The sequence below is a fragment of the Cucurbita moschata genome, unplaced genomic scaffold (assembly GCF_002738365.1).
Source record: "Cucurbita moschata cultivar Rifu unplaced genomic scaffold, Cmos_1.0 Cmo_Scf00006, whole genome shotgun sequence".
Lineage (NCBI taxonomy): Eukaryota > Viridiplantae > Streptophyta > Magnoliopsida > Cucurbitales > Cucurbitaceae > Cucurbita > Cucurbita moschata.
Window position 1 is genome coordinate 2,571,462 of NW_019268522.1, and position 14,104 is coordinate 2,585,565.

A 14,104-nucleotide genomic window follows, 5' to 3' on the forward strand; every position below is an offset into this window, starting at 1 on the left:
GACATTGGGCCCTGAAGGGGAGTGGATTGTGATATCCCACATTGGTTGGGGAGGAGAACGAAACACCCTTTATAAGGGTGTGGAAACCTTTCCCTAGCAAACGTGTTTTAAAGCCTTGAGGGGAAGCCCGAAAGGGAAAGCCCAAAGAAGACAATATCTATTAGTGGTGGGCCTGAATCGTTACACAAGGGAGTTTTCTTAAGCTTTTTTCCCCTAATGGCAGAGAATTTAATCTAAATCCATGGTTGGAGTGTCTGCAATTAGAATTTTATGAGGTTTTTAACAATCAAATGTTGTATAGGCTAGTTGATGAGTGGGCCAGTTGGTCCTAACACTCATGACTCATAGATATCAAGTGGAAAAAAGTTAAGACAATTGAAACTTGGAAAATTAGTGTCTCAAAATGAATCCTTAATCCCATTTGTTATGATTTTCTTTTGGAAGTTCATGTATGTATGTGCGTTTATGTTTTGCTTCTTATATAACTGTGCAGGCTGATGGGTGGATAGTGGAGAGGATTAGTTTATTGGAAAATCCTAATCAAGTTCGTCCATCGAGGTTTTGGGGCGTCTATACGAAGCTGAAAATATTTAACATGACCGACTATAGAAAGGGTAAAATTTGTGTTCTTATTGTACAGATTGTACAAAATATGTAGTGTTTCTTCCAATTATGTGGGGATCTTTGTTGGATAGTTCATTTTACTTTGTGTGTATACGACCTTTACAAAGCAGTGTTCGGTTGCTTTTTGTTTAATCTCTATTACACTGTTGTGCAGTGGTATATCTTGACGCAGATACAATTGTGGTGAAAAATATTGATGATCTTTTCAAATGTATCAAATTCTGTGCTAACTTGAAGCATTCTGAAAGGCTGAATTCTGGTGTTATGGTTGTCGAACCGTCTGAAGCTATTTTCAATGACATGATGAGCAAAGTTAGGACGTTGCCGTCTTACACCGGAGGTAGATGATCCTGTTGTAAAATCTTACCTATACTTTTTGCTTGCTTTTATGTGGACTATGTAGAAGTCTCAAACTTTGATGAACATGTAGAAGTCTCAAACTTTGATGAACACTTTTGTTTTAATTTAACAGGGGATCAAGGCTTTTTGAACTCGTATTATTCTAATTTTCCTAGTGCACACGTTTTTGAGCCAANAGAAAATAAAATCATTATTGAAAAAAATTCAAATATACCAACTTGAAATTGAAGTAAAAAAAAAAAAATAAATAAATTGAAGAATAATTATTAAAAAAAACAACCTTTTGAATAAAGAGATTTATCTTTTTTTCTGGCAAAATGTCATTTTAAGAATATTAATTAAACTTTTTACAAATTCAAGAGATTTATCTTTTTTTCTGGCAAAATGTCATTTTAAGAATATTAATTAAACTTTTTACAAATTCAAAAATATTTTTGAAAAAAAGTAATTATATTCCTTAAATAGATAATAACGACTTCCTAACCGTAAAAATATTTTTTATTTTTAAATTAAATTTAAAATTTCGAAAATATATTTTTTAAAATAAAAGTTAATTAGTATTTTAAAAAATAAATAAGATGGGATACAGCAAAAGTTGTGTGGAACCAACCACACCAGATTACGCTAAAAAAAAATTCAAAAAAGGCGCCTCTGAAAAGCGTCGAGGTGGCGACATGCAGAGAGAGAGGTAGAAGCCAAATCGTTTCAATCGGCAAGTCTTCCAAAAGGATTCTCTCTATAAAATTCCCAATTTTCCAACGAAATTGGGGGATTAATTTAACTTTTTTTTCCTTTTTTTTAATTTTTTAATTTTTATAGTTTTATGATGAAATCTAGCGGTTTGATTTTCATCACGATCGCGTTGGTTTTCGTTCTAAATCGAGTGTTAGCAGCTTCTTCTTCATCTGAATCGCCGTCCTCCGACGAAGCTTATGTTACGCTTTTGTATGGCGATGAGTTTCTTTTGGGGGTTCGAGTTCTTGGTAAATCGATTCGCGATACTGGGTCTAACAGGGACATGGTGGCCTTGGTTTCTGATGGCGTTTCTGAGTATGCTACGAAGCTATTAGAGGTCAGGGAATAGTTTTCTCTATGTTTCCTAGAAAATTTGAGCTATTAGAACAGCTTATTTGATGGATACTTTCTGCTTATTTCTGTCTTGCTTTAAGTTAGATTTGTTGGCTATTTTCGAATTTCATCCTATATGTTGATTTAGTCTGAATGTGTGTGGATGTTTATGAAATTAGAGTAATTAGTAATCTTTCAATTGGAGATATCCCACGTTGGTGGGGGAGGACAACGAAACACCCTTAGCAAGGACGCTGGGATGTTTATGAAATTAGAGTAATTAGTAATCTTTCAATTGGAGATATCCCACGTTGGTGGGGGAGGACAACGAAACACCCTTAGCAAGGACGCTGGGCCTTGAAGGGGGTGGATTGTGATATCCCACATTGGTTAGGAAGGAGAATGAAACACCCTTTGTAAGGGTGTGGAAACCTCTCCCTAGCAGACGAGTTTTAAAGCCTTGAGGGGAAGCCTGAAAGGGAAAGCCCAAAGAGGACAATATTTGCTAGCGGTGGGCCTGAGCCGTTACAAATGGTATTAGGGCTAGACACCGGACGATGTGCCAGCAAGGAGGCTGTTCCCCAAAGGGGGTAGACACGTGATGGTGTGCGAGTAAGGACGCTGGGCCCCTAAGGGGATGGATTTGGTGGGGATCCCACATCAATTGGAGAATGGAACAAGTGCAGCAAGGACGTTGGGCCCTGAAGAGGGGTGGATTGTGATATCCCACATTGGTTGGGGAGGAGAACGGAACACCCTTATCAAGGACATTGGGCCCTGAAGGGGAGTGGATTGTGATATCCCACATTGGTTGGGGAGGAGAACGAAACACCCTTTATAAGGGTGTGGAAACCTTTCCCTAGCAAACGTGTTTTAAAGCCTTGAGGGGAAGCCCGAAAGGGAAAGCCCAAAGAAGACAATATCTATTAGTGGTGGGCCTGAATCGTTACACAAGGGAGTTTTCTTAAGCTTTTTTCCCCTAATGGCAGAGAATTTAATCTAAATCCATGGTTGGAGTGTCTGCAATTAGAATTTTATGAGGTTTTTAACAATCAAATGTTGTATAGGCTAGTTGATGAGTGGGCCAGTTGGTCCTAACACTCATGACTCATAGATATCAAGTGGAAAAAAGTTAAGACAATTGAAACTTGGAAAATTAGTGTCTCAAAATGAATCCTTAATCCCATTTGTTATGATTTTCTTTTGGAAGTTCATGTATGTATGTGCGTTTATGTTTTGCTTCTTATATAACTGTGCAGGCTGATGGGTGGATAGTGGAGAGGATTAGTTTATTGGAAAATCCTAATCAAGTTCGTCCATCGAGGTTTTGGGGCGTCTATACGAAGCTGAAAATATTTAACATGACCGACTATAGAAAGGGTAAAATTTGTGTTCTTATTGTACAGATTGTACAAAATATGTAGTGTTTCTTCCAATTATGTGGGGATCTTTGTTGGATAGTTCATTTTACTTTGTGTGTATACGACCTTTACAAAGCAGTGTTCGGTTGCTTTTTGTTTAATCTCTATTACACTGTTGTGCAGTGGTATATCTTGACGCAGATACAATTGTGGTGAAAAATATTGATGATCTTTTCAAATGTATCAAATTCTGTGCTAACTTGAAGCATTCTGAAAGGCTGAATTCTGGTGTTATGGTTGTCGAACCGTCTGAAGCTATTTTCAATGACATGATGAGCAAAGTTAGGACGTTGCCGTCTTACACCGGAGGTAGATGATCCTGTTGTAAAATCTTACCTATACTTTTTGCTTGCTTTTATGTGGACTATGTAGAAGTCTCAAACTTTGATGAACATGTAGAAGTCTCAAACTTTGATGAACACTTTTGTTTTAATTTAACAGGGGATCAAGGCTTTTTGAACTCGTATTATTCTAATTTTCCTAGTGCACACGTTTTTGAGCCAAACCTGTCACCGGAAGTGCTACGTTCCAGACCAGCTCCTGAAATGGAGCGACTCTCTACTCTTTATAATGCGGATGTTGGCCTTTACATGCTTGCTAACAAGGTACATTTACGGTCAGTTTTAGTGGCTTTATTTATGTAATGTCCCACGTTGGTTAGGGAGGAGAACAAATCACCATTTATAAGGGTGTGGAAACCTTCCCCTAGCAGACGCGTTTTAAAGCCTTGAGGGGAAGCCCGAAAGGGAAAGCCCAAAGAGGACAATATCTGCTAGCGGTGGATCTGGGTCGTTACAAATGGTATTAGAGCCAAATACCGGACGATGTGCCAGCCTTTTTGCTGTTCCCCGAAGGGGGGTAGACACGAGGTGGTGTGCCAGTAAGGACGCTGGGCCCCAAAGTGGGGTGGATTTGGGGGTGGTCCCACATCGATTGGAGGAAGGAAAGAGTGTCAGCGAGGACGCTGGACCCCGAAGGGGGGTGGATTGTGATGTCCCACATTGGTTGGGGAGGAGAACAAATCACCATTTATAAGGGTGTGGAAACCTTCCCCTAGCATACGCGTTTTAAAGCCTTGAGGGGAAGCCCGAAAGGAAAAGCCCAAAGAGGACAATATCTGCTAGCGGTGGATCTAGGTCGTTACAATTGAATTGAGTATATCTGTATGAATTCTCATTCGTCTCACATGATGCTCATTACCTCCTTTCGGTGTATTTTCCTTTTCAATGTTATTTATGCCTTAAATTTAAGGTTCTTCGCCTTTCTCCCTAAAGGGAAGCCAAGATATGTCATTGGCAAGTTCTCCGAAAGGAGAAAGTTGTGGTCGTCCACTCCAAGTAATTGATTTGATAAGTTATCGCTACTATAATGTGTTAGCCTAGTGGTCTTATGGGGAAGTTCAAGAACTAAACGTTTTTTTTTTTTTTTTTTTTATGAGAAATTAATTTTGTTCTTGATCAAATGTAGTAAAAAATGCATTCGAAAACACTCCCCGATTAGCACAAATTAATGAAAGACCGTAATTACAAAACATATGCAATAATCTTTGAGAAAAAAATCATGGGTAGAGCAGAGAAGTTTAATACCGTAGAAAGTCGGTACAAGATCTCTCTGTACGGTAGTTAATATGTAAACAACCGTACACCCCACCATATGGCAAAACCTCCACACCTACAACAAAGTTAGTACTTGCATGATGATTTCAAGCCCACCTAAATCAGTAGGTCCTTGAGTGGATCCAACGTTAGCTCCAAGACGTTGGTCTCTAACTAGAAACGTAAATGCTTGAGTTTGAGAAGCTTCAGGTCCAATCGGCCCGTAAAACTCACTCGAATAAGCAATATTATTGAACCAGACAAAACAACAAGCAATAAAACCAAAAATGTTTTAAGCACCTAAACTATAAGACAAATAAGCTTCTCCAAACCATACAAGTGCGCGGCCAGTCCATGCAAACGGTCTTTCACTAGAATTTCGAATAGCTGTCCCGAATTCAAGTTGATTATGTTTTGCCTCTTCCTCAGAGAAAGACGATCAAACAATTCCCAATCATGGTCCTTGCGGATCTGATCATCCATATAATATACAAAAAGAAACTCCAAATATTTGATATCTTTCTCTTTGAATGAGATCTCAATTCCACTGACGGTTTCATTAGATATCTTACAACTGGAATCCCTCTTTTTTCCAATCCAGTTCCTCCACCACCGCGAACCCCAGTTAGATTCAGGCATGATATACTTTTTAGTTATTGGGAGAACCATTGACCATATCCCTACGCTATCACCGTAGATCTCTCTCTATCTCTCTCTAATGTTACACTGCAAGCTTCTGAGGTCGGGTATAAAGAATACTGGTCGGCTAAATTTAAAAGTTCCTCATATGGATTACAAATGCATATTGGAGGCAATTCATGGGGTTTTGATTTCAAATTGAAAGAAAGGAGACACTTAAGAAGTGTAAAAAATTTATGGATGAATAGGTATCATCCTGTTAAAAGGGGGATTAAGGTGAAAAAAAACTAAAGGTGAAGTCCTAAAATGATTTCTTATATTTGTGGTTGGAAGTAAAACTCTCTAATTTCTATGTAAATACCTGCAATCTTATTTGAGCATTATGCATATTTCTGCAGTGGATGGTAGACGAAAGCGAACTGCGGGTTATCCACTATACCCTGGGGCCCCTCAAACCATGGGACTGGTGGACGTCTTGGCTCTTAAAGCCTGTTGATATCTGGCAGGTATCCTCTTGAATTTTATTTTTAGTTTCTTCTATTCCTTTGTTGCTTGTGTACGTGCACGGTTTATCATGTATCATAGCGTCACACATTTGCAAGCATTCACTTCAATTATCCTTCAATTATCCTTCCCAAACGAACGGTGTGCACGAGTCAGGCAACCTGATTTTTGACTATTGAAATAGTTTTTCTTGTTATAGGAGTGAAATATTTAGTGCCACTTATAAGCTTTTCTTTTGTTTGCTGGTTGTAGAATGTCAGGGAAAGGCTGGAAGACTCCCTTCCTGGAACTGGTAGGGGTAGAAATCCTTATGATGATATTATTGTCAAAATTCTTGCCCTTCTTCCTCTTGTTGCGTTGATCGCTTGTAACTATCAATCTTGTATTCAGGTAAGCAATATGGTAAAATATCTTTGAATTGTAATTACAAGGACAAGATTAGTCATATTTGGATCTAAATGGTTTCTTATTTTTGTCACAGGCACGGCGGTACTGTAGTACATCATGGCGAAGCGTGTTATGCGACCAAGCCAGACATCTTTACTACAAAATAAAGTCTGTTGGAACTGTTAATTATACTGGTCTTTCTTCACTCAATACTGTTAATTTGAACCATCAGGTGAGTTTCCTCTTTTTGTCTCTATAATATTAGTAGCATGTTACAATCATAACATTCGTTTCAAAGTCATGAGTTGTGTATCACTTTTTATTTCATTTCTTTGAAGTTTATACCTTGTCTTACGTACGAGTTCCTACGATGACGTGCAGTTCAAGATACCTGTTTATTTAGGTGGAATATCGATCTTTGTCTGTTTTATCACTGCTGTAACTGCCATAGCCTTTGCATTTGTGATTGTACCGAGCCAAGTGACGCCATGGACTGGCTTGCTGTTGATGTATGAATGGATATTCACAATTTTCAATGTGTTATTTGGAGGCTATCTCCATTTTATATACAAATGGGGAAAATCAATGGCAACACAAGCAGGATCCCTCTCCTCTGATTCTGAGTCCTTGGATTATTCTGCTAAAGGTTTGCTTGAACACTTCGCAGCTGTTCTCAATTTCTAATATGAGTATCTGCAACCAAACAAATGTTGTTGTTATGTGATTTCTAAGTTGTTGATTTATCTTCTTTATTAGATCATCAGTGGCAGGCACCGAACTGTGACGTTACCACATGGTTTTATGTTCTAGGAATGGCAATCTTGGCTGTTGTTGCTCCAACTTTGCCCTGTATTTTGGGTATTACTGCTCTGTTTTTGAGGTAATTTACTCGGCTCTTTATTGCCACAAACAGTAACAATGTTCAGAATCTGCTTGTCTTTGAAAAATTTACTCATACAGTTTGCCTGTCGTATCTTTATTTGTGTTTTCCCATAATGTAGACGAAACGTGTATAGGACTATTAACAACATGACATGCATGAAAGCTGTCATGTCTGCCCTTTTGGTTTCTGAGCTTTAAACAATTTTTTTTGAAATTCTTAAACTTTCAATGTTTTATGCAACATTACTGTCATATGATTCCTCGGCACGTTGACTGTAACGTGCTTGTATTATAGCTGGTGTTTTGATGATTTTTGTGATGTCCCACGTTGGTTGGGGAGGAAAACAAAACACCCTTTATTAGGGTGTGGAAACCTTCCCTTAGTAGACATGTTTTAAAGCCTTGAGGGGAAGTCCAAAGAGGACAATATCTGCTAGTGGTGGATCTGGGACGTTACAAATGGTATCAGAGCCAGACACCGGACGATGTGCTAGCCTTCTCGTTGTTCCCCAAAGGGGTAAACACGAGACGGTGTGCCAGTAAGGACGCTGGGCCCCAAAGGGGGTAGATTTGGTGGGGGTCCCACATCGATTGGACAAAAGAACGAGTGCCAATGAGGACGCTGGGGCCCAAAGGGGGGTGGATTGTGATGTCCCACATTGGTTGGGGAGGAGAACCAAACATCATTTATAAGGGTGTGGAAACCTTCCTCTAGTAGACTTGTTTTAAAGCCTTGAGGGGAAGCCCGAAAGGTAAAGCCCAAAGAGGACAATATCAGCTAGCGGTGATTTGGGGCATTACAATTTTCCTTAAACTACAACTTCTATATCTACAATTACCCTCATTACTGCTTCCACAATACATATTTTGATGGTATTGGGGAACTTGTTGCTTGTGCCATCATGTCGAAAAGATATTATTTCTTTGTGTCGTCATCCCGAAAACAATCATATCGTATTTCATGTCCCTGTGTTTTTCCTTTCCTTTGACAGGTTAGGTTTGATGGTTGTAGGAGGGCTAGTCTTGGTAGCTTTTATGACATATGCTTCTGAACACCTTGCAATAAGATCATTTTTGAGAGGTCTTGAGAGCAGAGATGGTGTAAGAGGCAGCAGAGGTATGTGTTTCTTGTGTTGATGATTTGTTTAAGTAGGAGCAGTGCTGTGAAATAGAAAATTTTCTTGTATTAACTTTCAGGTCTCATATCATTCATTGTACAACTCTAAAAACTAGATTTTGAAGTTTTTTTTAACCCTCTTCTTAGCCTGTGAGACCATTCTTTCATAAAGGTTAAGTAAATTATGGTAATTTAATTCGTTTGATGGTGCAGACAAGTCTATGTTGAAATGAGAAATCTTCAAATTTTGTTACATTTCCTCTGAATCTCTTAAGAACGAGAAGCTCTTATACCATGTTAAGAATGAGAAGCTCGGATAGTTCTTACTCTTCTCTCACTCCGATAGTTCTTCCTCTTCTCCTATTCTGATACCATGTTAAGAATGATGCTTTGATACCATGTTAAGAATGAGAAACAAGTGGGATTGAAAGTCCGAGTGGGATCGAAAGTCCAATTTTCGTTAATATTCACAACGTTTAAGTAGAATATAAACTACAAATTAAATTCTAAAAATAAGAGAAAATATTCTACTAACTACAAGAAAATTGGACTTTCGATCTCACTTTTTGGACTTTCAATCCTACTTTTGTTTCTCATTCTTAATATGGTATAAGAGCATCATTCTTGACATGATATCAGAGCTTCTCAATTTTAATCGAATTCATGTTCATGTAGATTTCCAACAATACTATAATTCGTTTGGTCATTCTTTTAGCTTTATAATATGTTAGGTTATACAACGAAAAGATGTCTATGTAACGCATGCCTAATATGTGTCTTCTAAGCATAGAGGTTGTCTTGTTCCATCCAAATATGTCCTTTTAAGATACCTTTTGAATTATGAAAGGTTTATAAAGCTAGCTTGGAAGTTTGTGTGACCTTAAAAAACAATGTGAGATCTCACGTTAGTTGGAGAGGAGAATGAAACATCCCTTATAAGGTGTGGAAATCTCTCTCTAGTGGACGTGTTTTAAAATCGGGAAAATGATAGCGATACGCAATAGGCCAAAACGGACAATATATGTTAGTGGTGGGCTTGGGATGTTATAAATAGTATTAGAACCAGACATCGGGTGGTGTGTCAATAAGGATATTGGGCCTTCAAGCGGACAATATAGTTATGTATACTATAATGTTCAACATAATTTTTAAAAAATCAAATTTTGATATTCCATTTGCTAAAAAACAGTTGCTAAAAATTTGGACCCTCATTTGCTAAAAAACAGTTGTTGCTAAAAATTTGTAAAGCATTATGGTCGATGAAGAAACGAGTTGGAAAAGAAAAGGGCCCAACCTAGTTTGAACCAGTGACCTTTTAATCTGCCATCAAATGCTCTACTACTGAGCTATGAACCCTCAATTGCTAAAAAAATTCTTTGGGATTTCTGTCTGGGTTAAGAAAGAAAGCAAAGCATTATGGTCGATCAAGAAAGTGAGTTAAAAAAGAAAAGGGCCCAACCGGTGACCTCTACATTATGGTCAATCAAGAAAGGAAACCTGTTGATCTGCATCAAATGCTCTACCACTGAGCTATGAACCCTCAATTCCTAAAAAAATTAGAAAGGAAAGGGCCCAACCGGGTTCGAACCGATGATCTATTAATCTAAAGTCAAATACTCTACCACTAAGCTATGGACCCTCAATTGCTAAAAAAATTATCTGGGGTTTCTGTCTGGGTTAAGAAAGCAAAGCATTATGGTCGACCAAAACTGAGTTAGAAAACGAAAAGGCCACCTCTTGATCGTCAAATGCTAAAAAAATTATCTGGGGTTTCTGTCTGGGTTAAGAAAGCAAAGCATTATGGTCGATCAACCTAATTCGAACTGGTGACCTCTTGATCTGCAGTCAAATGCTCTACCACTAAGCTATGGACCCTCAATTGCTAAATAAAATCTCTGGGGTTTCTGTCTAGGTTAAGAAAGCAAAGCATTATGGTCGATCAGAACTGAGTTAGAAAACAAAAGGGCCCAACCGGGTTCGAACCAGTGACCTCTTGATCTGCAGTCAAATGCTCTACCACTGAGCTATGGACCCCCAATTGCTAAAAAAAAATCTCTGGGGTTTCTGTCTGGGTTAAGAAAGCAAAGCATTATGGTCGATCAAAACTGAGTTAGAAAACAAAAAAATTATGTGGGGTTTCTGTCTGGGTTAAGAAAGAAAACTGAGTTAGAAAACAAAAGGGCCCAACCGGGTTCGAACCGATGACCTCTTGATCTGCAGTCAAATGCTCTACCACTGAGCTATGGACCCTCAATTGCTAAAAAAAATCTCTGGGGTTTCTGTCTTGGTTAAGAAAGCAAAGCATTATGGACGATCAAAACTGAGTTAGAAAACAAAAAAATTATCTGGGGTTTCTGTCTGGGGGTTAAGAAAGCAAAGCATTATGGTCGATCAAAACTGAGTTAGAAAACAAAAGGGCCCAACCGGGTTCAAACCAGTGACCTCTTGATCTACAGTCAAATGCTCTACCACTGAGCTATGGACCCTCAATTGCTAAAAAAAAAATCTCTGGAGTTTCTGTCTGGTTAAGAAAGCAAAGCATTATGGTCGATCAAAACTGAGTTAGAAAACAAAAAAATTATCTGGGGTTTCTGTCTGGGTTAAGAAAGAAAACTGAGTTAGAAAAGGGTTAAGAAAGAAAACTGAGTTAGAAAACAAAAGGGTTAAGAAAGAAAACTGAGTTAGAAAACAAAAGGGCCCAACCGGTGACCTCTTGATCTGCAGTCAAATGCTCTACCACTGAGCTATGGACCCCCAATTGCTAAAAAAAATCTCTGGGGTTTCTGTCTGGGTTAAGAAAGCAAAGCATTATGGTCGATCAAAACTGAGTTAGAAAACAAAAAAATTATCTGGGGTTTCTGTCTGGGGGTTAAGAAAGCAAAGCATTATGATCGATCAAAACTGAGTTAGAAAACAAAAGGGCCCAACCGGGTTCGAACCAGTGACCTCTTGATCTGCAGTCAAATGCTCTACCACTGAGCTATGGACCCTCAATTGCTAAAAAAAATCTCTGGGGTTTCTGTCTGGTTAAGAAAGCAAAGCATTATGGTCGATCAAAACTGAGTTAGAAAACAAAAAAATTATCTGGGGTTTCTGTCTGGGGGTTAAGAAAGCAAAGCATTATGATCGATCAAAACTGAGTTAGAAAACAAAAGGGCCCAACCGGGTTCGAACCAGTGACCTCTTGATCTGCAGTCAAATGCTCTACCACTGAGCTATGGACCCTCAATTGCTAAAAAAAATCTCTGGGGTTTCTGTCTGGTTAAGAAAGCAAAGCATTATGGTCGATCAAAACTGAGTTAGAAAACAAAAAAATTATCTGGGTTTCTGTCTGGGTTAAGAAAGAAAATTGAGTTAGAAAACAAAAGGGCCCAACCGGGTTCAAACCGGTGACCTCTTGATCTGCAGTCAAATACTCTACCACTGAGCTATGGACCCTCAATTGCTAAAAAAATCTCTGGGGTTTCTATCTGGGTTAAGAAAGCAAAGCATTATGGTCGATCAAAACTGAGTGAGTTAGAAAACAAAAGGGCCCAATCGGGTTCGAACCGATGACCTCTTGATCTGCAGTCAAATGCTCTACCACTGAGCTATGGACCCTCAATTGCTAAAAAAAATCTCTTGGGTTTCTATCTAGGTTAAGAAAGCGAAAGGGCCACCTCTTGATCGTCAAATGCTAAAAAAATTATCTGGGGTTTCTGTCTGGGTTAAGAAAGCAAAGCATTATGGTCGATCAAAACTGAGTGAGTTAGAAAACAAAAGGGCCCAACCGGGTTCGAACCGATGACCTCTTGATCTGCAGTCAAATACTCTACCACTGAGCTATGGACCCTCAATTGCTAAAAAAAATCTCTGGGGTTTCTGTCTGGGTTAAGAAAGCAAAGCATTATGGTCGATCAAAACTGAGTGAGTTAGAAAACAAAAGGGCCCAACCGGGTTCGAACCGATGACCTCTTGATCTGCAGTCAAATACTCTACCACTGAGCTATGGACCCTCAATTGCTAAAAAAAATCTCTGGGGTTTCTGTCTGGGTTAAGAAAGTAAAGCATTATGGTCGATCAAAACTGAGTTAGAAAACAAAAGGGCCCGGGTTCAAATCGGGGACCCTCAATTGCTAAAAAAATGTCTGGGGTTTCTGTCTGGGTTAAGAAAGCAAAGCATTATGGTCGATCAAAACTGAGTGAGTTAGAAAACAAAAGGGCCCAATCGGGCTCGAACCGATGACCTCTTGATCTGCAGTCAAATGCTCTACCACTGAGCTATGGGGGCCCAATCGGGCTCGAACCGATGACCTCTTGATCTGCAGTCAAATGCTCTACCACTGAGCTATGGACCCTCAATTGCTAAAAAAAATCTCTCGGGTTTCTGTCTAGGTTAAGAAAGCAAAGCATTATGGTCGATCAAAACTGAGTTAGAAAACGAAAGGGCCACCTCTTGATCGTCAAATGCTAAAAAAATTATCTGGGTTTTCTGTCTCGGTTAAAAAAGCATTAAAATGCTAAAAAAATTATCTGGGTTTTCTGTCTCGGTTAAAAAAGCATTAAAATGCTAAAAAAATTATCTGGGTTTTCTGTCTCGGTTAAAAAAGCATTAAAATGCTAAAAAAATTATCTGGGTTTTCTGTCTCGGTTAAAAAAGCATTAAAATGCTAAAAAAATTATCTGGGTTTTCTATCTCGGTTAAAAAAGCATTAAAATGCTAAAAAAATTATCTGGGTTTTGGTTAAAAAAGCATTAAAATGCTAAAAAAATTATCTGGGTTTTCTGTCTCGGTTAAAAAAGCATTAAAATGCTAAAAAAATTATCTGGGTTTTCTGTCTCGGTTAAAAAAGCATTAAAATGCTAAAAAAATTATCTGGGTTTTCTGTCTCGGTTAAAAAAGCATTAAAATGCTAAAAAAATTATCTGGGTTTTCTGTCTCGGTTAAAAAAGCATTAAAATGCTAAAAAAATTATCTGGGTTTTCTGTCTCCGTTAAAAAAGCATTAAAATGCTAAAAAAATTATCTGGGGTTTCTTTCTGGGTTAAGAAGGCTAAAAAATTTATCTGGGTTTTCTGTCTCGGTTAAAAAAGCATTAAAATGCTAAAAAAATTATCTGGGGTTTCTTTCTGGGTTAAGAAGGCTAAAAAAATTATCTGGGTTTTCTGTCTCGGTTAAAAAAGCATTAAAATGCTAAAAAAATTATCTGGGGTTTCTTTCTGGGTTAAGAAAGCAAAGCATTATGGTCGATCAAAACTGAGTGAGTTAGAAAACAAAAGGGCCCAACCAGGTTCGAACCGATGACCTCTTGATCTGCAGTCAAATACTCTACCACTGAGCTATGAACCCTCAATTGCTAAAAAAAATCTCTGGGGTTTCTGTCTGGGTTAAGAAAGCAAAGCATTATGGTCGATCAAAACTGAGTTAGAAAACAAAAGGGCCCAACCGGGTTCAAACCGGTGACCTCTTGATCTGCAGTCAAATGCTCTACCACTGAGCTATGGACCCTCAATTGCTAAAAAAAATCT

General features: G+C 38.4%; 1 protein-coding gene and 12 non-coding genes across 15 annotated transcripts; 1 reads left to right on the forward strand and 12 right to left on the reverse strand.

The window, feature by feature from the left end:
- The first annotated feature begins 1,678 nt into the window (after positions 1-1,678).
- Positions 1,679-8,845, forward strand: LOC111444292 (inositol phosphorylceramide glucuronosyltransferase 1-like). 3 transcript variants are annotated; one of them, XM_023082335.1, is made up of 11 exons: positions 1,679-2,056; positions 3,312-3,432; positions 3,597-3,782; positions 3,915-4,078; positions 6,106-6,213; positions 6,464-6,601; positions 6,693-6,830; positions 6,980-7,244; positions 7,355-7,478; positions 8,473-8,597; positions 8,811-8,845. In XM_023082335.1, the coding sequence occupies exons 1-11, from the start codon at positions 1,808-1,810 to the stop codon at positions 8,828-8,830; spliced, it is 1,638 nt and encodes a 545-aa protein (XP_022938103.1). In that variant the 5' UTR covers positions 1,679-1,807; the 3' UTR covers positions 8,831-8,845. The 3 variants fall into 3 exon arrangements, with proteins under 3 accessions (XP_022938103.1, XP_022938101.1, XP_022938102.1); XM_023082333.1 differs by lacking the exon at positions 8,811-8,845 and adding an exon at positions 8,678-8,806; XM_023082334.1 differs by lacking the exon at positions 8,811-8,845 and having other exon boundaries at positions 8,473-8,806.
- Positions 8,846-10,559: 1,714 nt separating this feature from the next.
- Positions 10,560-10,631, reverse strand: TRNAC-GCA. The gene has a single exon. It is a non-coding gene; the product is annotated as a tRNA-Cys (tRNA).
- Positions 10,632-10,775: 144 nt separating this feature from the next.
- On the reverse strand, positions 10,776-10,847 carry TRNAC-GCA. Its single transcript has one exon. It is a non-coding gene; the product is annotated as a tRNA-Cys (tRNA).
- A 164-nt stretch (positions 10,848-11,011) lies between these two features.
- On the reverse strand, positions 11,012-11,083 carry TRNAY-GUA. Its single transcript has one exon. It is a non-coding gene; the product is annotated as a tRNA-Tyr (tRNA).
- A 432-nt stretch (positions 11,084-11,515) lies between these two features.
- On the reverse strand, positions 11,516-11,587 carry TRNAC-GCA. The gene has a single exon. It is a non-coding gene; the product is annotated as a tRNA-Cys (tRNA).
- Positions 11,588-11,750: 163 nt separating this feature from the next.
- TRNAC-GCA lies at positions 11,751-11,822 on the reverse strand. The gene has a single exon. It is a non-coding gene; the product is annotated as a tRNA-Cys (tRNA).
- A 141-nt stretch (positions 11,823-11,963) lies between these two features.
- Positions 11,964-12,035, reverse strand: TRNAC-GCA. The gene has a single exon. It is a non-coding gene; the product is annotated as a tRNA-Cys (tRNA).
- Positions 12,036-12,125: 90 nt separating this feature from the next.
- On the reverse strand, positions 12,126-12,197 carry TRNAC-GCA. Its single transcript has one exon. It is a non-coding gene; the product is annotated as a tRNA-Cys (tRNA).
- A 160-nt stretch (positions 12,198-12,357) lies between these two features.
- TRNAC-GCA lies at positions 12,358-12,429 on the reverse strand. The gene has a single exon. It is a non-coding gene; the product is annotated as a tRNA-Cys (tRNA).
- Positions 12,430-12,520: 91 nt separating this feature from the next.
- Positions 12,521-12,592, reverse strand: TRNAC-GCA. The gene has a single exon. It is a non-coding gene; the product is annotated as a tRNA-Cys (tRNA).
- A 270-nt stretch (positions 12,593-12,862) lies between these two features.
- TRNAC-GCA lies at positions 12,863-12,934 on the reverse strand. The gene has a single exon. It is a non-coding gene; the product is annotated as a tRNA-Cys (tRNA).
- A 919-nt stretch (positions 12,935-13,853) lies between these two features.
- On the reverse strand, positions 13,854-13,925 carry TRNAC-GCA. Its single transcript has one exon. It is a non-coding gene; the product is annotated as a tRNA-Cys (tRNA).
- An 87-nt stretch (positions 13,926-14,012) lies between these two features.
- TRNAC-GCA lies at positions 14,013-14,084 on the reverse strand. The gene has a single exon. It is a non-coding gene; the product is annotated as a tRNA-Cys (tRNA).
- Positions 14,085-14,104: the final 20 nt, after the last annotated feature.

Excerpts from the sequence above, each read along its gene's own strand:
- LOC111444292 (XM_023082333.1), top strand. The coding sequence starts at position 1,808 with ATGATGAAATCTAGCGGTTTGATTTTCATCACGATCGCGTTGGTTTTC. Across the intron at positions 6,831-6,979 it reads CTGTTAATTTGAACCATCAG|TTCAAGATACCTGTTTATTT; the intron begins GTGAGTTTCCTC and ends GATGACGTGCAG. Across the intron at positions 8,598-8,677 it reads TGGTGTAAGAGGCAGCAGAG|GTCTCATATCATTCATTGTA; the intron begins GTATGTGTTTCT and ends ATTAACTTTCAG.